The 22493-nt window shown below is 43.5% G+C and overlaps 1 protein-coding gene across 1 annotated transcript in view; it reads left to right on the forward strand.

The window, feature by feature from the left end:
- PAPPA2 (pappalysin 2) overlaps nucleotides 1–22493 on the forward strand; it is a 218722-nt gene that overhangs the window by 88230 nt on the left and 107999 nt on the right. Inside the window, exons 6-12 of the mRNA XM_074322117.1 lie at nucleotides 1626–1818; nucleotides 5068–5189; nucleotides 8158–8647; nucleotides 11626–11754; nucleotides 15424–15515; nucleotides 18948–19141; nucleotides 21061–21207. Coding sequence (XP_074178218.1) covers nucleotides 1626–1818; nucleotides 5068–5189; nucleotides 8158–8647; nucleotides 11626–11754; nucleotides 15424–15515; nucleotides 18948–19141; nucleotides 21061–21207 — 1367 coding nt within the window. The remainder of the gene's footprint in view (nucleotides 1–1625; nucleotides 1819–5067; nucleotides 5190–8157; nucleotides 8648–11625; nucleotides 11755–15423; nucleotides 15516–18947; nucleotides 19142–21060; nucleotides 21208–22493) is intronic.

Below are 22493 nucleotides of genomic sequence, written 5' to 3' on the forward strand. Positions count from 1 at the left end.
TGGAGGTGCGGGAGGTGGAGAGGATTACCAAGCCATCATTTGTGCCCGAGAGTTAACGTATATGTATCGTGGCATATTCTTTTTATCACGTCTTTGAAGAATTGAAAGAAATACTGAGGTACTAAGGGGTGTCTTTGACTAGATTCTCCCCCTCTAGAGCTGAAAAGAAAAACACACCTCCATCTTGGACAGTTGGAAAAGGGGACGAAGCCAGAGTGTCTCTCTGACCTCTCCACGTCATTATTCTTGTTCTTGCCCACATTCTTAGGCACTTACTCTGCAGGAGTGTCTAATAGTGATGGGAAGAAAAGGTGTCTGGACCAAGGTGGTTCTTTGTGCTGTTTTTGACGTTGGTCAAGAAAATGGTCTTGGTTAATTTTAAGCTCAAGATTCCTTTTCATTTTCTCTTCCAGCTTCAGAGCCTCTTCTTCCAATACTAGTGCTGAGTCTTAGCTGCCCCACATGACACCATCTCATTTAAAACATGATACTTTCCTGGCCTTGGGAACAACAATATTGTCCGTTCTTGTTGTCCTGGATTATGCTTCTTCCTTGTCCCCTCATACCTTCCTCGTTTCTGGCAAAAAAATAATACTAGTTATAGTCTCCTGCTAATGGACTCAAATTGATCATTTATCCCTAAAATTAAGGATTGATTTGATTGTTTTGATTGTATGATCTGTTCCCATGGTGAAGGAAGGACGTGATTTTTCTGTGAGGTCCAGGGGCTTGTTTGGTGATAAGTTCTAGAACTGTCTGGAACAAAAAAGAAAAAGAAAGCACAGGCCCTAGCCATGCCTTTGAAGGGAAGAAAGAGTGGTGAGCTTGTCCTGTCTGTGACCTAGCAATATATTTCTATCAAAGTCTCATTGGGCATATAATGTAGGTGCATCAGATTCTCAAGGACCAGCGTCGCTTCCTCCCCCAACAAGGACACAGTGGCCCTGGCCAGGGCAGAGACCAGACAGTGGGGTGCCAAGGACAGAGCCCTTTAGGTAGCACCTTGAAGTGGGCAGAGGAAACCTCTAAGAACCAAGGGGCAGTGTTTGGTGCGCTTTCATTGAAAAGACCCTGAAACTAAGCTAACTCCCTTTCTAACCCTATTGAAAATGTATCTGATAAGGAGATTTTGCCGGTAATGTGGAACCACCGTGGCCAGTCCTGTTGCCTCGTTGACATTTTGGCTCTCTCTCCCCTTGAGTATTTCCACTGAATACTCACTAACCTTGGCCAAAGTCACTGGGCGTAAAGCAGGTGTCTGCAGCTCCACACATGTTCTGAATAATAAGGCCATATGCTGAAATACTGCCATCTTGTGGTTTCCTGAATAAGCCGCCATCAGCTCAGAGCAGCCTTGCACCCCAGAGCTCACCCTGGCCCCACCCCACATCAAGGTAATGACCTGCTTTAGAGATAAGCAAGGGCTGTTCTCCACCTTTTCTTTCTCACCTCCAGCTTTGATACTTTCTGGAACAGAATACATTTATTTATTCGGCAAGTGTTTATGGAGCCTGACAAGAGCGAGGGTTGTGTTAGGCGTGAACAAGGCAGAATTTATCCCTGACTTGGTGGACTTCACAGGTTAAAACCTCCATCTCTCTCTTGTTCCCGTTTTGTCTCCACAGATGACGACTGCACTGACAGCTTCACCCCTAACCAAGTGGCCCGGATGCATTGCTACTTGGACCTTGTATATCAACAGTGGAGTCAAAGCCGAAAGCCCACCCCTATTCCCATCCCACCCGTGGTCATCGGGCAGACCCACAACTCCCTCACTATCCACTGGCTGCCTCCCATTAGTGGCGTTGTGTATGACAGGTGAGAGACGCACGTGCCATGGTGGAGCCGGTGTATTTTCTCTGTGGCATTTCTTATGCACAATGGGGAGAATGTGAAGTTAGGGGGACCCCGGTTTGGAACTGTACACTGCTGAGGGCTGCCTCAGTTCCGTCCTGCTCAGTTGTCATCTGCCATGGCTCATCATATGTGCTCACACCGTGGGTAGGGGCCTATCAGATATCTTCTTCAGAGTGTCCCATCTGGCAGGCTTCCGGGAGCTGTGACGAAGTTGACAAATATGATAAGATGAACTCTGACAAAACTGAGGGAACATTTGCCACCTGTCCAGGTCAGCCATTCCTCCTTGGTCTCAGGGTGGAAGAGAGGCCGGCTACTTACACAGTGACGTTGTGGGAAAGAGAGGTGACACGTGTTCCTCCAGACCATTCTGGGGCTACCCATTGCCTCAAGCTGTGCATCAGGGGCTTAACTAGATCACAGGTGCATTTCTAGTGCCATCTCTACCTCCTGTTGAACCCGATTCCTACCCCACTTGTGGCTACTATCTTGTGGAATTGCCGTGATCTGTTCATTTTTCTATCTGCCCCACTCACTGGCAGCTCCTTGGTCCCAGGAATGGTTTTTGTATCTTTGTCTCTTGGCCTGCCACGATCGATACCTCATACATGTTTATTGAACATAATTGTTATATTTGAAATTAGTTTTTATTTACCCTTTGCATATTGATATAAAGGAACACTAGGGAAGTTTTTGTGAAAAGGAGAGAAGGTCGGAAAAAAGATGACATCGGACAGTGGGTGGGAGGATGGGGGAATGTGGTTTACCTGAGAAGGACCGGAGCCTGCCCTGTCCGTGACCTGCGCGGGCTCTTGGCTTTCAAAACCTGCCACCGTATTCTAAATACAAGAGAAGCTGTTGTCTATTTGGACATTCTGTGTGTGAAGCATTGTGCTCGACCCCTTACGTGCCATGGTCTCGTTCAGTCCTTGCAGCCAGCACGACTCCTGCTATGTAAGCGAGAAATCGGAGGCACAGAGAAGCACAAGGGTGCTAACTCAAGACCCCACGACTAAATAGAGGTGAATTGGGGGCCTCCCCCGGATGTTAGGCCCCAGCTAAGGAGCTGAATGCCCCTGGAGCATGTTTCCATATACCCCAGCTTTGCTGAGAGCTGGGAGAGACAGGGATGGGAGAGAACAAGTGAATCATTTTCCAAGTGGTATTCCCGGCCTTCTCAGGTCTTGGCGTTTGTCCTTGATACGTTGATGACGTCACTTGGACCCCACCATCCTATAAAGCACTTCTGATGGTCGTCAGCACCCAAGCTGTCCCGGGCTCCCTTTGTGAGTCAGCACATATCCATGTGACATGTGGAAGAGCCTTCTGCCAGTGTGACCTTGTGCAGTAAGACCCCTGCGGGCATGCGCAAACCAGAGTTTTACATCTGTTTCTGCAACCCATGTAAACAATTTAATCTTCCAGTTCCCTCTCTGGTACAAACGTTATGATAAAGCAGACACCAGGGCTGGCTGGCTGTGAGTCTGTTGGCAGAAAAGTCTGCATTTGCTTCCTGTTGTCAGCTCTGTGGGCCGCCGTGTTGAGGCCTCCCCACACGTGTGTCGGGGAGACGCACGTCACACACCCAGCGATTTGTGTCACGCTGGGAGTTCTGTTTACTCCTCCCCAGTAGGTGTTTGGAATCCTTATGTCAGAGAGGAGTCCAACCACGCACTCAGCCATGGCCCCGGAAAGGCCAAGTGCATCAGGGAACTGTGGTCTGGATGGAGTTGCTGTGTCCACACAGAAGTGAGGGCCGGCTGCAGTCGCCGCCTGGAGTTCACCACACCTGGTCATTGCCCGAGTACTGGACACTTGTTGGTGTTTGGGAACGCGCTCACAGGAATTAAGGAACTCGTGGTGACCTTGGGCAATTTACTTAATCTCTCTGTGAGACTCAGCGTCCTCATTTGTAAACATGTGGTTCTTATAGGGATTAGAAATAATTCATCCTCGTGGCACCTCGCCGGGGATATAAGGTGCTGATAGCGTAATTATGACCCCTCTTTCATAATACGGTTTTTCTAGTATAGTCGACAAGATACTACTTTTCTCCCTTACCTGTTGAGAGACCTCAACTTGACGCCTGTATTTTCAGATGTGTCATTGACAGCTGGGCTTCTAAAAAGATTCAGAGTATCAGAGACGAGCCTCGTCAAGTGACCTCCCCTTGTCAATTAGCTATTGTCCACACTTTTTCCAGGCACCCCAGACCTGGTGCTTGCAGAGCTCTTCACAGGCCGTGTTAATAGTTGCAGAGATGCCCATAAGACACGCTCCCCCAGAGGGACTGCTCAGGCGGGTCCCAGTGCAAACTGCCGGACCTGCTCACAGGCGAAGGAGAAGGAATGGGAATTCGCCACACCACAGAGCAGTGCCCTCAAACAGGAGCCAGAAGGTGCAGCAGATGCCCAGAGGAGAGTGCTGGCCACGCAGAGGTGTCAGACTAAGTGGCACTGCACAGGTTACATTGGAATGGATCTTGAAGGGTGGATAGGAGTTTGCTAAATGGAGAGGCTTGGAAAGGCTCTTTGGCAGGAGAGAGGACAGCTTGTTTCACAGAGCTGTGAGAAGGGTATGATGCTTCTGTACAATGCTGATTGGTTTATTGTGATGGGAACATAACATTCACGAGGGCAGAGAAGTCAGTAAGGCTTGTGAAGAACCTTGGATTGTGGTAAGGAATTCGGCTGTTTCCCCATAGGCAAGCGGAAGCCCCAGGGCATTACATTCCGTATGCCTTTCATTTTGTGTATGTGATTAAAAGTAGGGAGTTTAAAACATTAGGCCGCATATAGCTAATAACTTTTCTCTGAAAACTGTTGTCTGTTTTAGTTGGGGGAAAGCAAGGGGCGTTTGGATGACTTATTGAGAGTCGGCGGAGAAAGGAGATTTATGTGGAAAGATTCGGATTGCAATTATTTTGTGTTGAGTGCTGGAGGATAGAAGCTGCCCGCTTGCATTGCCACAGGCCCCTCTTTATGAGTTAGTTAATTCTTCTGCTTCACAACCTTGAGATTTTTCATGTCACTGTGAATTTTGCAAAGATGAGGTCTGCACCAGAAGGACATGAATGAGAAACAGTTGTGTTCCCCTTTGTCCCCTAGAGTGTCACTGCCTATCGTCACTCCCCGACCCTCGAGGTTTTCTGAATTTCGTTATCCATGTTCATCTGATTGATTCTCCCCATCTCCCCTTTCATCTTCCCAGGGTCCTGGGCAGCGCGTGTGGTGCCTGCACTGAAGATGGGACATTCCGTCAGTATGTGCACTCGGCTTCCTCTCGGCGCGTGTGTGATTCCTCCGGTTACTGGACTCCCGAGGAGGCAGTGGGTAAAGGACCATGGCTTTTTCATTTGTATCTTGGTGGCCACTGAGAATGGGGGTGGAGGTAAAAAAGATGGAGAGGTGGTGTGTGTGTGTGTGTGTGTGTGTGTGTGTGTGTGTTTGTGTTTACTGTGGAGGCCCAATGGCTGTGGTGACATAGAAGTCAGCACAGAGGACAGACAGATGGACAAGTCAGCTGAAGCAGGGCGTGACTCGAGGATGCCATAGCTCAGGCATGCAGTGATTGTTACAGGTGCCCACTGGCCCACGGAGCAGCCTTGCCACATGATGGTGGCAGCTGACCTGTCTGTCACTCCTCTCTGTCAGGACGGTAATAGAGGCCACGTTGCAGGGAACACTTCCCCGGGTGGGGCCAGTCTGGTTGGGGTTGTGGTGAACTAGATGTTCCCAACTGCTCATTCTCATTTCTGCTCTTTTTATGAGTCTGTTGGTCACTGGTACTGGCTGTGCTTTGGATGTGATCTGAGCTCGGCTCTAGGAGGGGGAAATGTTTCTAGCTGTCCCTCCCCCACCTTCTCAGTTACACAGTCACTCACATACGTGTGTCAGTATCTGTAAGACAAATTAGAGCGTGAATGTTATCCCATCTCAGGTCCAGCAAATGCTGTTGTCATGACTTTGAACACCTTCTGACGACAGGCGTGATTTCTTTCATCACCATCACCTTCGATGTTGACTTTATTTTCATCTTTTTTGTTTCCTTAAGTTTATTAGGATCCTAAAAACTACTCAGTAAGATGTGTTGGACATGATCTTATTTGAGATAGTTGCAGTCTTGACTCAGAAAACAAAGAGAACCCTGGTCTAAGGGTCTAACGTGTCTGCGGGGACATCCTCTTGGGCTCCCAGTTACTCAAATGACAGGTGCCTCAAGGAGAAATTGAGGGAGACAATTTACTTGATTGATCATACAGGACTCTTTTCAACTAAAAGTTTTGGGGAAAGAATGGAAAGTGACTATAAAATTTACATTGGCACTGCCTTGGACCCACTTGGAGATTGGCATTTCATAAAAGGCCATTTCTGTGGCAGAGAGTTTGTCCTGTGCTAGTGTTTTAATGCCCATTTGACTCCCTGGCCTTGCACTTTTTTTCTTTTTAATTCTTGGGAAAATTTAAAGTTATCTGGTAGAGGTGAAAGGAACGAAAAGTTCTGAGTTCTAATTCTTGTATTGTGTCTTTTGACAACACAAGTCAACTTTGAGGGACTTCATGTCATGCTTTATCTAACATGAGATAATAATGAGAGCTTTCTGATGGTCCATGCTTCTCTTCTTAGGTTGGCTTCCAAAGGCCTTTACTCTGCTAGTTTTGGGGGATGACTGTTGGAAAATAGGGCTAAGAAATACCGGTCTCCCTTTGCTTTGAAAAGGTGAAGAACCAAGTCATGTTTGAAATATACACAGTGAAAGTAATTGAATCCCCAGAAGAGTGTGCACAAACCCGTATATTTACAGATATGATCAAAATGTATTTAATGACACTCAGTGAATACTTATTGACCACCAACTACTTTCTAAATACTGTGGGGAATAGAAAACTGAGCTAGTCACATTCCCTGCTTAAATGCCATCTTCTTGGAGAGAACTTCGCTGTCTCCATAACCTAAAATAATCTAAAGTAGCCCCCAGCCTCACCCCATCATTTTCTAGTCCTTTATCCTCCTTCATTTCTCTTCAAAGATGCCATTGACACTTGGAATTACGCTTTTATCTATTGTTACACCTATTGTAAGCTATATAAGGGCAAGACCTTTATCTCTTGTTCACTCTTCTAATACGTAGATTAGCGCTAAGTGTAAAAGATGTACAGTCATTTTTTGTTCCATGGATTCACAATATAGGCAAAAACAGTAAGGACTGGAACATGCAATGTGCACACACACACACACACACACACACACTCACACACACGTCCATTTGAACTTGTTTCCTTTGGATTTTGGAGCATTCTTTATTTTCCAAATTCTGAAGGGCTAAATAATTCTACTTTTGCAAATGTAGTTTGCAACTGTTTCTATGGGACATTGTCTAGATCTTCCACACTAACCTAGTAAGGGAGGTGAGGTTAAATAGTGCCTATATTATAAATGAGGAAATTGAGGCTTACAGAGACCTGCCACTGTCACACGGTAATGGCACAGCACTAATTAGAGCCTAACTCTGCTGACTCCTAACTTAGCATTTTCCTTCAGTTCCTCTCACATGACATAACAGAAAACCACTTTGTATGGATTTTTCTCCCATAATGCTGACCTTAATATACTGGCGATATTTGTTTTTTTCACCATTACATTTTTACTTGGCTGTTGAATCTCCATTTTTTTCCACTCAAGAAGGTTTCTATTTCCTGCTTGCCATTTTCTCCATGCAGTGGCCTACTTGTTCACACACACCTGCACTGAGAAGGAAATGTCAGTGTGTGGTTTTACAGTCTGGCTACAGCCATTTGGAAGGATGGCTAAGGTGTAGTCTCAGGGAATGAAGGAAGTTTTGTGAAGCCCCCCATTAAACAGAGGGTAGTGTCCGACTGAAAAAAAAACATTGGCCTTATTGACAAATAAAATGGCTTCAGAAGCACTAATTTATCATAAATTCTTAATAAACTAAGTGCAAAGAATTCTCTGCTCAAAGATCCTTTAAGGGCATGTCTGACCTGGTGTTTCTAGCTGGGATCTGCGGCGTCCCATCCCCAAAGCCCAATTGGAGCTCTCTTGTTAAAAGGGCACGAAGCAGAGTATAGGATAGTGAACAAGACACGATGCTTTTGAATTGTTACACCTTTGTCCTCCGTCATACGTAAGATCTAACCCACAGAGCTGAGCAGCTTCTGCAGGAATTCATTCCAAATGCTCATCCTCTTCATGCTTCTTTCTGGTTGCTGCTATGGCTCCTCCTTTGCAGACTTCCGGTGGCGGTTGCTGATGTGTCTGTCTTTCTGTTCCTCTCCCTCAGGGCCTCCAGACGTGGATCAGCCCTGTGAGCCAAGCTTGCAGGCCTGGAGTCCCGAGCTCCACCTGTACCATATGAATATGACAGTCCCCTGCCCTGCGGAAGGCTGTAGCCTGGAGCTGCTCTTCCAACACCCGGTCCAGGCCGACACGCTGACCCTGTGGGTCACCTACCTCTCCGTGGACTCCTCCCAGGCGCTCTTTGACATGGAGATCTTGCTGGAACACCAGGAGTCTGTGCATCTGGGCTCCTTCGACACTTTCTGCGACACCCCACTCACTATTAAACTGCATGTTGATGGGATGGTCCTGGGGGTGAAAGTCTACACGTTTGATGAGCGGATGGAGATCGATGCAGCTCTCCTGACTTCCCGGCCCCACAACCCCCTGTGCTCTGGCTGCAGGCCTGTGACATACCAGGTCCTTCGTGAGCCCCCATTTGCTGGTGGCTTGCCCATGGTGGTGACGCAACTTCACAGGAAGTTCACGGACATGTGAGTTGGGACGTAGGACTTGCTAAACCATGGGGCTTCCTGGGGTTTGGAGAGAGGATTTTGTTTCCTTTCCCCCGACTCTTTTACACTCTGTCATGCCCTTAGTTGGAGAAATCTTCAGCATCTCTGAGGGGATTTCATTCTAAAGTGGTATATCTGAGAGGAAGAAAAATATTTCCCAGAAAGGGGCAAGCAGGTGGTCTGACTGATGGTACATCATTATGGTTATGGAAAAAAGAAGTCAGTAGATGAGGTATTTCAACTGGACTGAAAGTAATGGCCACAAATCAGTTCATCAGAGTCAGCTACTTTTATCTGGTGACATAATTTACTATCTGATCCCTCACTCTGACTTTTCAGATAATCTGCCACAGATCCTGTAACACTCAGAGGCTCTAGTCAGCTCTTCCATAGCTAAGCAAAGAAACCAAGAGTCCTGAGACACTGTATTTAGTTTCATGAGTTACTCATGATGTGTCTTTCCTGTTTTCTTCTTTTCCATGTCCCTCCCTCCCCCATTCTTTCCTTCTCTTCCAACTCTTTTCTTACTCTTTCTTCCATTCTTTCTACATTTAGTGAGTTCTGCTGTGTTCCTGGCACCATGTGCTCAGTGCTGGGACACAGACTCAGTAAGATAAGGTCACTGGCTTAAAAAGAGTTCAGTGTCTAGGGTAGGAGGCTCGTATCGCCAAAGACAAATGCTCCTTACCTCATCACTTTCCTCCGAGACTGCCCTGAGGGCAGAACTCGGAGTGAAACAAAAGTTTTATCCGAGCTGCTATATTGGTTAGTTTTTGCTGCATTAGAAATAGTCGCTAAATGTGGGGGGGTTAGAAGAACAAACACTATTTCTCATGATTCCGTGGGTTGGCTGGGTGTTCTCATCAGGACTGGCTTGGCCAAGGTTAGATGCCCCGGGATGACCTCACGTATACACTGGAGACTCAGCTAAGGCGGCTGGAGTGTCTGGGAAGGCAGGGGCCTCTTTCCACATGACCTCTCACCCTCTCGTAGGCTTCACTTGGTGGAGAAAGGGTTTCCAGCAGCAAGGAGGGCGAGCCCCCAAACACTTGCATTTGTCAAGCCTCTGCTTATATTACTCATGATGATGTCCCACCAGCCAAAGCGAGTCACACAGCCAATTCCAGGTTCAAGGGGTGGCAAAGTAGACTCTTAGCTCTTGAGGAGAAGGACAGTGCAGTCACATGGCAGAGGGGCGTGCATTTGGGACTGGAAGAATCCACGGCCCTTTTGCAATTTACCACAGCTACAAAAAAGTAGAGAAAACATGCACCTTGAGCTTTACTACATTTTTCTTCCCACATTGGCTTTCTGAATTAGGACTGGAAGACAGTGAAATGGTCAAAAAGCGAATGGAAGGGAAGATCACAGGATGAATTAAAAAGAATATCATTTTTGAGCTTCTATAATAAGGCAGTGAAAATGATATCAATTATCTAATATGATATCTACACAACACACACACACACATACACACACACACAATCTTTAAGGTCGACAATATCCCATTCTATACATGAGAACACTAAGCTTTAATTTGGTTGAACAGAGCTAGTTAGTGGCTGTCTGAGGATTAAAATGCAGTTTTCTGGCTGAGTCTCGGTTTGGTTTCCCTTCCTTAGTAACAGACTGCCTTTTACAAACCCACATCACTGCAGGTTGGGGCTACTTGCTGCTGAGAGATCCCCCACGAAGCGTAAACACATGCAGACGCCTCCTTCCCTTCCCTTTCCAGCCATATAACAGTGTAGACTTGTATGCATGCCTGGGTGAGAAGTCCAACAGAACCACCCTGCAAAGGGAAGGCCTCAGAATTGATTAGGGTATAAAATTGGTTTTGCTTCTGAAATATCTGGCACTTCCCTAATGAATGCTAATTTAGAAATTCAAAAGTCCTTAATATTTAGGTGTCTTTCCTATTAAAATAACCCAAAGCCAGTACAGAGATTTTTAAAGGTGTGTTTTGAAACCCCATGACATTTGTGGTTTCATGGTGGTGGCATCCAGTGAGAGCGTGAAGCTTTGTGGTTGAGTTGAAGTCTGGTAAATAAGAGCGGGTCTTGGCAGGAGATTTGTGGTGGTCACTCATGGCAGGCCCAACAACCTTTGAGATCCGGTCCTCCGAAGTTACTTTCATCCCACCTTGACGTGGTGGTAGTTTTCCAGTTAGGGCAGGCACTGGACAACATTTAGATGAGGGCAGACTTTGTCTTTGGAACCATCAGCCCCGCCCCTCGTTAGCCCCTCTCCCCTTCTAAATGTTCTGTCTCTCTCGCTTTCCACCTGATCTGTGCACTTGGATTCTAGAGACAGTCTGGTAAACTCCTTCCTTCTCTGGTGTCACCTGATAAAACTCTATTCTTGGTATGTATGCATTTTGACAGGTTTGGAGGCCGGGAGTAAGATAACACATTTCTAATTGGGGAATTTCTTGTATCCCGAAAATGATATTGGAAGGTGTTCTCACCTCCTTCTAGGAGAGGGTTGCTCTCCCCGCTATGGATTCAGTTTCCTCAAGACAAGAATTCTGTTGAGAGACAAACTGTGACCCATAGACTCAAGAAGGGCCTTGCTGAGCCCAGAGTCTGGAGTTTCATCTTCAGTTTGTTTCTCAACAGTTGATGATTTTTTTGTGCCTTTTTTTTCTTTTTAACATAATAAAGATGCACTTGAAATGCCGCCCTCCTAGATTGTTGTAGGGCTGTTAGTTAATTCAGTCAGCAAACACTTTTTGCACATTCACTACTGGGAATGTACTGGGAATACAGATGGCAATATGGTTTCTAACATTCTGCAGCCACGTAACTGCCTCGATCCTTGTTTCAGACAATGTGGTATATGTTTAACCTTTATGTTCCCCGTCATATTTCTTTTAAACACCTGCAAACCATCTGCAAAGGACCTAGGGCATGTCTCACTCTCTGGATGTAGTGGTCACAGCCCATTGGTTTCCACAGGGAGGTCACGCCTGGGCAGATGTATCAATACCAAGTTCAAGCTGTCGCGGGAGCAGAACTAGGAGAAGCTTCACCTCCTCTGAGCCACATCCATGGAGCTCCTTACTGTGGCGATGGGAAGGTTGCAAGGTGAGTATTGTGTGCGTGGGAATCTGGGAGCAAGGACCCCCCGCCCTGCTCTAACGGGGGTGGGGTGGGGGTCAGCCTCCAGCTTCAGTTTGACTTGTTTTGGAAATGTAGGGGGCAGGGCACTGTGCAAATCTAGTATTAAACAAAATCTAGGACCTGGTCATGAACTTGAGAGGTCACTCACATATCTGCATAGTTAAGGAGGGGCCCACTTTTATTTAGATCTCAGCCCCCTGGAGTCCTGAGATACTGGGGATGATTTGGTGGGGGGCCCTGTAAAGTTTTCAGAGAACTGGTTCAGGGAAGGAACGCATGGGGGAGAAGGTTACTTGTCAAATGAAGCCACAAGAGGATGTGAGGATATCATTTGGATCAGTGACCTGTCCTATACCATTGACCAGCTGTGTGACATGAGGAAAGTTGGTATAGCTTTCTGATGGTCACTGGCTCATTGGACCCCTGGGAGACCAATTACAATACTATTTCCAGCTATTCTATAAAATCACCAAGGTAAAGATCAAATCCCTCCTTTGGTTTCTTAACATGCCATGTTCCTTTTTTTGTTGATCTTTTGTGACACCAACCTAGGGGACTAATTCATTTCGGTTTGCCTGAGACTTTCCCAAATTTAGCACAGGAAACTCCCATGTCCCAGCAGTCACTGTGTTAACCTATCCTGAATGCTCCTGTGACCTAACATGTCACTTATATAAAGCCACTGGAAGTAGGAGGCTGGAAGGCCACTCACTGTGATTTGTCTTAGATTCTTCATGCTAATAAGATGGCCTACTTTGGATTTCTTAGGCCGGGTGAAAATACATTGTATCTTGAGGCCCTAATGCGAAGCAATTCTATAGCCTTTCTTAGGATCCCACCACATCATTTAGCAATCACTAAACACTGTGTATCTTCTCAGTCTTCTAAGATCTGTAAGCTTTAGTGTAAGCCTATTGCTTTTCACAGAAGTATAAACACCAAATGTTTCCAGACTTTGGTAATATATGGAGGTGATTGTAGTTACTTGAATACCCAAACCTTGCTAGTTTGCTGCCAACTCCTGTCTTACTCAGTTTCAGCGTGCCACCTTCCTTCCTCCATTTCAATAAAATTTCTCCTTAGGGAAGCCTCGCATGTGCACAGAATAAGTCTATTATTATTATCCCTGTTCTGGCTGCCTCTTTTTAAGTTGGCTACCCACCTTCTTAAGATGTTTGGGGGGCTTGGTCCCCACTGCTACCCAGGCAGAGCCCTCCTTGGGTAAAACACTCTGCCCTGTCACAGCATCTCCTACAGCTGTTTTCTGATGGTGGCCCTCTTGAGGTCCCAGGATGCCACGTCTGCCTATGGGTTTGGGGCAAAAACGGTGAAGAGCCTTTTTCCTGACTTGGTGTTACATTCTCTCCTCTGCCTGAATATAGCTTTACCTGAAACAGCTTGGCCACTGGGCCTCACAAGGTTCCTTATTAAAATATTCCCTTAAGCTTTTATTCCCTGTATTCCCTCTCTGTAAAAAGTCATACTTAGTTCTGCCATCCAATGGGAAGATACCACTGAATTGCAGCTTTTTCTCAGCTGGATGCACCCCATTACACATAAAACAAGGAGACATACAAATCATTTAATCCACTGTTTAAAACTCGGGAAATGTGTTGATTGATTCTAAGGGAATCAGAGATCCCCAAGAAGTCATCCTCAGACTCTAGTTTTAATAATTATTTTATAAAAAGCTAAAAGTTGTCACGTTGGGTACCGCTTGCGATAAGACTACCAAAGCAAAAACAATGGAGGACCCTAAAATTCATATAGAAGTCGAACATCTCAATCTCTGCTGCCCAGTATGGGAACTACCAGCCATGTGTGGCTGTTGAGTCTTTAAAATGTGGCAAGTGCCACTAAGAAACTGAATTTTATTGAATTTGAAGTAACTTAAATTTGATTTAAAAACTAAAACTTGATTCGGTTACTGGAAAACCTTGAAGTATATCTGGAACAATTTGGTTAGGTGAATCCACTTTTAAAATATATATTTTAAGAAATCTAAATACAGATCAAATGAATTGAGATTGTTGTATGTGAAAAAGACGCATCAGATTTCAAAGAGCATTCACAGAAAGAATGCAACATACCTCATTAATAATTTTACATATCTATATATACCAATTACATATTGAATATTTTAGCTATATTGGGTTAGATGAAATATATTATCAAAACTAATTTCATCTGTTTCTTTTTACTTTTTAATGTGACTTTTAGAAAATTAAAAATTATATGGGTCTCATTGTATTTCTATTGGGTAGCAGTGCATGAGATGATAGACTATGTTTATATTAATTGTTTAGATTATCTTCAAAATGAAAATGAATTTGACGTGTCCTTCATTTCTTCAGTTATGTTATTTTTTATATCTCTTATCTTTTCTCCATTTACAGCGTACCACTTAAAATATCATTATTATATAATTGCATTTATAGGATACTTTTAAGTCATTTTCAAACATATTTAATTATTATTGTTATTATTATTATTATTTTAAATAAAGTTTATTGGGGTGACAATTGTTACCAGAGGGTTGGGGGGGGTAGATGAGGGTAAAGTGGATCAAATATATGGTGATGGAAAGAGAACTGACTCTCGATGGTAAACACACAATGTGAGATATAGATGATGTATTACAGAATTGTGCATCTTAAATCTGTGTAACTTTGCTCACATATTTAATTATTTAATCTTTACTTCATCCCTGTGAAGAGCTGTACTTTAAACAATGGTTAGAGCTTTTAGTGTTCTCCTGGGTCTGAAATCACTTTAGCATTCCCAAAACCTTTATCTACTGAGTTAAAATATGGGCCCATTTTGGACATGATAAAAATTCAAGGATTAAAAATGGTAACCCTCAATCCATTTTACAATAGCCAAATCTTGAGTCTTTCAGCGGGGCTTCAGTCCAAATTTATCTCTTTTGTTCCCATAACACACTTCATGTATTCCTCACTCTAAACTAATGCCCTCACCTCAATCCAAATGTAGTCATTAGTTGTATCAGCATTTGAGGTTCAAAACAAAAATGACATTTTCCTTCTCCCATTATTTGTTTGTCCCCTGCAATACATGCTAACTGCCACCAGGTGGTAGTAGAAAGTGATGACAGGGAATTGAGCCTTAAAGATGACTTACTTGGACTGAGAGAAAGCAGCGATTGGCTGCTGAGTCTCTTGGTACACGGACAGATTTCAATTCTACAGAATCTTAACTTTAACAATAACTGCATCTAGATTGAACAAAACAGTGAAAACAAAGAACTAAACAAAGATGAAAATGAACAGAAAACAAAACCACACCTAGATAAGCAGGTTTCCTCCTCTCCAAATGCACGATTTCTCAGATTTCATTCGTAATAGGGCCGGTAGGCCTTTTCTAGTTTAAGACCACCTACCAGAAACACCGTCAGGACCCTCATAGATTTTCCGGATGTTTCTGAGCCATGAGCTATGTGAATTTTAGGAATTCCAACAACCCAGTGGACGCGGAAATCAATAGTCATTGCTTAGACCATATCTTCTTTAAATGTCTGTATACCTAATTTTTTTTTTCTGTGAAAGCATCCTCTTAACTCCTACTTTTCTGCAGCTTGCACGGTACATAGGTATGTATAATTTTACCTTCTAGGAGCTTGGGAGAAGAGTGTGATGATGGCGACCTTCTGAGTGGAGATGGCTGCTCAAGGGCATGTGAGCTAGAAGAAGGCTTCACCTGCGTAGGTGAGTGCAGGCACACCAGCATAGGTTTGTGTTCTGGTTTTGGAGGTGTCTCCATGTCTTATTTTTGTGAACGCTTGATATCCTGCAACATATGGTTTAGCAACGATAATAGTAATAACAGTAACGTTTGATGTTCTATTGTGTTCCAGGCCCTAATTGCGTCACATATGTTACCTCATTTCATCCCTACTGTGAGTGTGAGGAAACTAAATGGAGGCACTGAGACCTTAGCTATCTTGCTTTGTCTTAAACAGCTCAAGATTAATATTACCAAGGATTTCTCTTCGGTCCTCATGTCTAATATCAAAACGTCAGCTACGTAACACAATCATACAGATTCTTACCTACAAATTAGGGTGAAGGATCCTTCCAAGCCAAAAGGAGTGCTGTGTTTAATAGATAAGATCTTGAAGATGGCAGAGGGTCATACATGTCTCAATATTGGAGAATCACTGGTGAAGTAGAACAAGGTGGCACTAACTCTAGACTCTTGCCACTCAGGGAGCCTTTCCAGAACACGTCTCCCAATTCTGACTAAAGCCATCGTCAACAGTCTTCTTAGGTGCAGATGATTTTTCCATTCCCATCTGCATACATTTGCAATGATTTTGAGAAACATAACTACTCATCAAAGTTATTTTAAACAGCCATGCATTTAAAATATTTTAATGTCTCTAAATCTCAAGATAATGTAGGATATGATTATAATTATGCCGAATTTATTAAGGTGTTAAGTACTGTACAGACCACACGAATGCCCTCAGTCTCAGGAGCAGAATCATAAAAATCACAGAATCTCAGTCGTCTTCCATGCAATGAAAAATATTCACGGCCCACCATGTACCATGTGTCTAATAGACACCCTCATCCCTTCCTGCATACAGTCTAGCAGTGACTTGAGTCCAGCTTCCTTCCTTTACAGAAATCCCTCCTACCAGTTCCTGAGAGATGGGCCACTAGCTTCTGCTTGCATGCTTCTAACAGCGAAGAACACAACTTGCAATGGGCCATTCTGTTCAAAATGGCTTTCTCTGTTCTAAAATTCCTCTCCCTTTTCTGGTTTGGAAACTGAGGCTCAGAGAATTTTACTGACTCATCCACGCGCATACAATGGGGTATCTGCAGAGCCAGCGCTGGAACTCAGCTTCCCTAATGCTTAATCAAGTGTTTTTTCCTTGCTATGAAACTAGAGGATATTTTTTTTCCCTGTTTTATTTGACTACCATTCAGATATTTTAACTGCTTCCTCATTATTCTCCTTTCCAATCCAAACATCCCCTCATGTGATTAGGTTTCCAGACCCTTTCCTATTTACCCTAAACTGGCATGCTTCACGTGGTCAGTTTCCAGAAAGGAATTCAATACTCCAGATGTGGTCTGGGTGTGCAGAATACACAGAACTGATTACCTCCCCTCTTGTGTACACAAGTACTTGTTATACCACCTCTGTTTCCATCATTTCTTTTTGTAGCGCAGAGTGGGCTCATATTGAAAACGTGCACATGCAAACACACACACACACACACACACATTCTCCAAACCCTGCCTTTTCCAGTGCAGCACAAATCTCATTTAACTTAAGAGAAGATGTCACTTGGTTTCTGTCACATCTAATCCCATTAAGTTTGGTTCATATTTCCTGGAGTCTCTAACTCTAGTAAAACTATACCTACGTTTTACAGGGTAGAGTTAAAACTGATATATTCCACAGTTAGACATCTGTTTCAGTGAGTAATACATGTATGGTGTGCTAAGCATATAGTTCTCCATTATTTCTCCAAAGATTAGGTTTGAAGGAATCATTGTGAAATGTGTTTTAAAAGTGTCTGTTATTTTGAGATGGATTTGAACAAGCAGAGGCAAAATTTTAAGCACATAGTTAAAAAAAAAACACAGAGGGAAGAAGCAAGAAGATTCAGTCAGTGATAATAAAGAAGAAAACAAAAATATATATGTTATAAATAATATGTACATTATAAAATATACACATATATTCGGATAGACATATTTATGTACATAAATACACATATACATACATTTCTATGAGAGAGAGAGAGAGAGGAAAATACGCACATACTGGCTTTGGGGGAGTGATTTGGGTAGGCCATGTGTTTGATGAAATGCAGGAATTTAAAGCCCCAAATAGGCCTAGAACCAAGTCTCAGAACGGTGGCACATTCTTGGCAAGTAGAGATTGATTTACCACAGTAGGATCTGAGACTTGAATAAATTATTGAGGAAAATAATTAATAAACACATGTTGATGAGCTGCTGAAAAATTCCTGGAACATCCCTGTGGTAGCACTGTAAAGAATTAAAACTAGAAAGGTTGGTATAGTAGCGATACATTTTAGTAATGATGTTATTGAATGTGAACCTATGTGCTGATTTATTCTGAATCTTGATCTTATTTTCGTGTCCAATTATTTTGAGTAGAAATGGGACATTAGAATCGTGCTGCTAATATTAACTTGTCCCACATTTTGGTAGAAAGTGCAACTTAACAAATGGCTTTATAACTGCAACTCAGCTTTGTACACTTGAAGCTAGTTTACCTATCGGTAGCTAAGAACTATTCACTTAGTAAAAGTTATGCTGTGAGCAAGTATGGAACTTGTCCAGAGGGTACAAGCTTGATTTATGACCCTGATAGCTTTCCTTAACTATTCTTTTCTCACCTGTTTGCCCTTGAAGACAGTCCTGTCAACAGCGGGAAGCAGCTTGGGGCACAGAACCCCGATCCTACCTTGTGTGAGCTCAGCTCAGATCCAAGCTCTATGGCTTCTGAGTCAAGGGACCTTTGACAAGTCACTTAAAATTACCGAGACTCAAATTTCCTCTTTATGGAACCAACAGAGCATACATACCTCACATGGTGGCTGTAAGACTAAAAGAAACAATACGTATGTTAATGCTTATAAACCCAGCGCCCACACGGTCCAGTTGTAAAGCAGTTGCACAGTTAGCTGAAGAAACACAAGTCAGCCGCGAAAAGCAACTAAAAACCAATCCCTCAAATGATGTAATATTTCAAACACCGGGAAGGGGATCCCAGTGCCGACACATCACACCATTTATTTAAATTCCCTTTCTTCTTCTATCTACTTCGCTTATGTCCCAGCTTCCCCAAAGTATCTTGCTCAACTACTCCTCATATTTTCTTTCCACACCCAGCCCACAGCCGCTTCTTACTTCCCTGTTCCTTCTGCTCCTTTCTATGCTTTTTTATGCAGGTGGATTCTCCCACATTCCCAATGAAAAATAATTCTTCATCTTGAGGGGTGTGTGTGTGTGTGTGTGTGTGTGTGTGTGTTGTCTGCACGTTTGTGGTGGGCATTAGATTGTCCGTCAATTATGGGATTCTCTTTAGTGGGCTGGAGAAACACGTAATTATTTTATATGACATATATAAAATACGCTATGTCTTGGCAGGGGAGCCAAGCCTGTGCTATATCTATGAGGGCGACGGGCTGTGTGAGCCTTTTGAGAAGGAAACCAGCCTTAAGGACTGTGGACTCTACACCCCCGATGGATACCTGGATCAGTGGGTTACCCAGGCTTACTCTCCTCATGAAGACAAGAACAAGTGTCCCGTTTCCCTGGTAACAGGAGAACCTCATTCCATGGTAAGTTAAGGCAGAAGCATAGCGTCACCTCTGAGCAAAATTGTGAAGTGCCCCCCCCACCCCCACCAGATGCTTAATGGGAACTTACATTTTTTTGTGACTTTGACATCAACTTGAGTCCTTACTGAACACAGAATAAGACAATGAGAAGTGAAAAGCTTCTAGACGAGCGCGTAAGTCTCGTCCCCCACCCTCACCCCACGTACCCTCGCCAGTTTTCCTCTAGGAACCTGTGGCTATGCAATAGCTGACTTACACGAAAAGCATCTGAAAATTAACCTTAGAAGTATGCATATCGGAAATTACACTCAGACTTTGTATTTGAGAGAATTTATTTTCAAAGAAGGAAAAGAAGCAGTAAAGAGTCAGGATGCCTGGATTGTACTACTGGATCCATCCGTGTTACTGTTGTTATTACTGAGTGAGGTTTGACAAGTCACTTAGTCTCTCTGGGCCCCAGTTTTCTCATACGCAAAATGGGTATAGTAATTTTTTTTTTTTTTTTTTTTTGCGTTTAACTCAATGGTTTACTACACATAGCAAATGAAATTTAAAATATAAAAGACCAAAGTATAATTTGATTGAAAGAATTCTAATTATTGAAGAAATTCTAGAGTCAGGACTAAAAACAAATCCTTAGGTACACAATTTTCCCAGGATATCCATCTAAATAAATAGAAGATCCCCTGAGGACTGGCTTCTGTGAATTCCCGTTGAATACCGAAAAGCAGATTAAGATCTTTGGCTGTTGGGTACTATTTGAGCTGTGTCCAATGCCAGATAAACTCTTCCATCCATCCTAACAATAGGCAATACAGTCCTTTCAACAGAAGTGAGGCGTAGCTCTCTAGGTATCTTCCTTAAGCCAAGATTAAATCACTGGGTTTTAGGCTTGAGGAAACATCCGCAGGAGATGGAGGGACCAGCCAAGGTTGGTGCTCCAGTTCCAGGAACTCGTCAGGGACCCAGGTGTCTTCTAGATTCCAGTTTTTTTTCACCCTTACAACTTTCTTCCTCCTGCTCATAAGATGATTGCTGCTCATCTAGACACAAAGTCAACATTTCAAGCAGGGAGGAGGGGGAAGGTCAAAGGGAAACAGATGCAGGCTCGCGGAGGCTTTGTCTTTTTATTGGGAAAATGGCAGCTTTTCCGGAAGTTCAACACCATGGACTTCCACCAACATTTTATTGGTCAGATCCAGGCCAGGTCATCATCCTTAGTTGTAGGGGACCCTGAGAATATGAGCATTTATAACTGGATACACTGTTCCCTTGAACAAAATTGGAGTTTGTTAATAAGAAAGGTGAAATGGATGTGGGTAGGCAACTAGCCATGTCTGCCACACTCCCTCAGCTTAATTCTGGCATTTTTCTCAAGAGTTCTGGTGCCCAGCGGCAGGAAGCCAGGAAAGTTGAGAGATGCTGAGTTAGTGACAGCTCTCTAAAGTGGTTCTTAGTCTAGCCTGTCTGTCTTCCCTAAGCGGAGTGGGAGGAATTTCCTGGAGTTACTCTACCCTGGCTCCTTGACTCGTCTGAATGTTCACTGGTTCCCCGACTCAGCAGCCTCTCTCCTGGGGCCGGTGGGTCCTGCGAGGTAAGGATCTGACCATCGTCCTGGACAGACCTCTATGACTAATGCCGCGAGCAGTTGTCTGAAATGTGCCAGGACACTTCTCTGGGCAAGATGCCCCAGTCGACGGTGGACTGTGGGTTGTCATGTGTGTTTTTCTACCCAGGCAAGTTACATCTGGAGGCCAGCAGAGAGCATTGAGACCTTCCACACTGAGAGAAGTTTTCTGCCAACAATGTCATCATTAGGCACTCGGGGAGGAAATCTTTGGTTTTGCACCAGAAAGGTTCATTGTCTTTATTGATCTCTCACCCTCCACATTTAACTTTTGGTTGAAATTGCATTTCAGAGTTGCACACCATACCATCCTGACTTACCAGAGCACCGCCACCTCACTGGCTGGTTTCCCTGTGTCACCAGTGGAAATAGATCTCGGGATGAAGGGCGTGAGCAGCAAGAAGGTAGCCTGCAGAGAGAGGATGAGGTCTGGCTCAAAGTAAGTGGCCCAAGTGATTTTTCAGAAAGGCTGCCTATACCTGGTGCGAGTGTCTATGTACGTTATATGTACATGGGTGTACACGTGTGTATGCATGTGTGTTCACACGTGATGCATCGGAATGGCTTGTCAGGAAATTTCCTTTTGTTATCTCAAAGTTTTTACATTTTGAATTTATCTTTACCTGTTCTTGAAGTGTGTACTTCTTTATAAAGTAATCGGTTTATCAAAGTGTACCATCCACACAGGAGAGTACCCGAACCGGAAATGCTCAGATGGGTGAATTTTTATAAAGAGAACATTCTGTCTACCCACTACACAGATCAAGAAACAGAAAATTAACATCACCCCCAAAAGGCTCTATTATTGTACCACAGAGGTGTTTACTATTTGATCTGGTGGTTACCATACATTAGTTTTGTCTGGTTTTGAAGTCTGTGTAAAAAACTTTACAGTATGTAGTACTCTGTGTTGGATTCTTTCTTATTCAACATTCACACCGCTTTGCTCGGCTGTAGTGCTTGTTTTCATAGCCACAGAGCTTTCTGGTGCATGAATACACCACAGTTTGTTTATCCATATTGATGCACATGGAGATTATTTCCAATTTTTCTCTCACGATATTACACATAGGTCTGATGCCAGTATGTCTGTACATTTGATGGATGTAAAGAAACAGGTGGGTATACTTGGAACTGCTAGATCATAGGTAGGCAGGCGATCGGCTTCCGTGGATAATTCCAAATAATATTCCGCAGTAGTTGTACTAATTTATACTCCCACCGGAGGCTTAAGAGTATTCCAGTTGCTTCACATTTTCACCACCACTTGCTATTTTGCATCTTAATTTTCACCATTTTGTTGGGTATGGAAAGGTATCCACCTGTGGTTTCCATTTGCATTTACATGATGACTTATGAGATTGGGAGATTTGTATATGTCTTGGTATTAATATATCTTTTTTTTCCCCCCTGAAGGACATATTCAAGTCTTTTGCCCAATTTTCTATTGGGTTGTCTGTCACTTTCTTCTTACTTTGTATGATTTCTTTATAATTTTCTGAATGCAAATCCTTTTTCCCTTACATGTTATGTAATATTTTCCAACACTCTATGGATTGCTTTCTCTTGCTCTTGATGGTACATTCAGATGAACCGAAATCCTAAATTCTACTAAAGTTCAATTTATCCTTCTTTTCCTTTATGAGTAGAACTTTTCATATACTCTATTAAGAAATCTTTACCTACTGCAATGTATACTTTCCTGTTATCTTCAAGAAATTTTAT

Source organism: Rhinolophus sinicus, linkage group LG17 (assembly GCF_036562045.2).
Source record: "Rhinolophus sinicus isolate RSC01 linkage group LG17, ASM3656204v1, whole genome shotgun sequence".
NCBI lineage: Eukaryota > Metazoa > Chordata > Mammalia > Chiroptera > Rhinolophidae > Rhinolophus > Rhinolophus sinicus.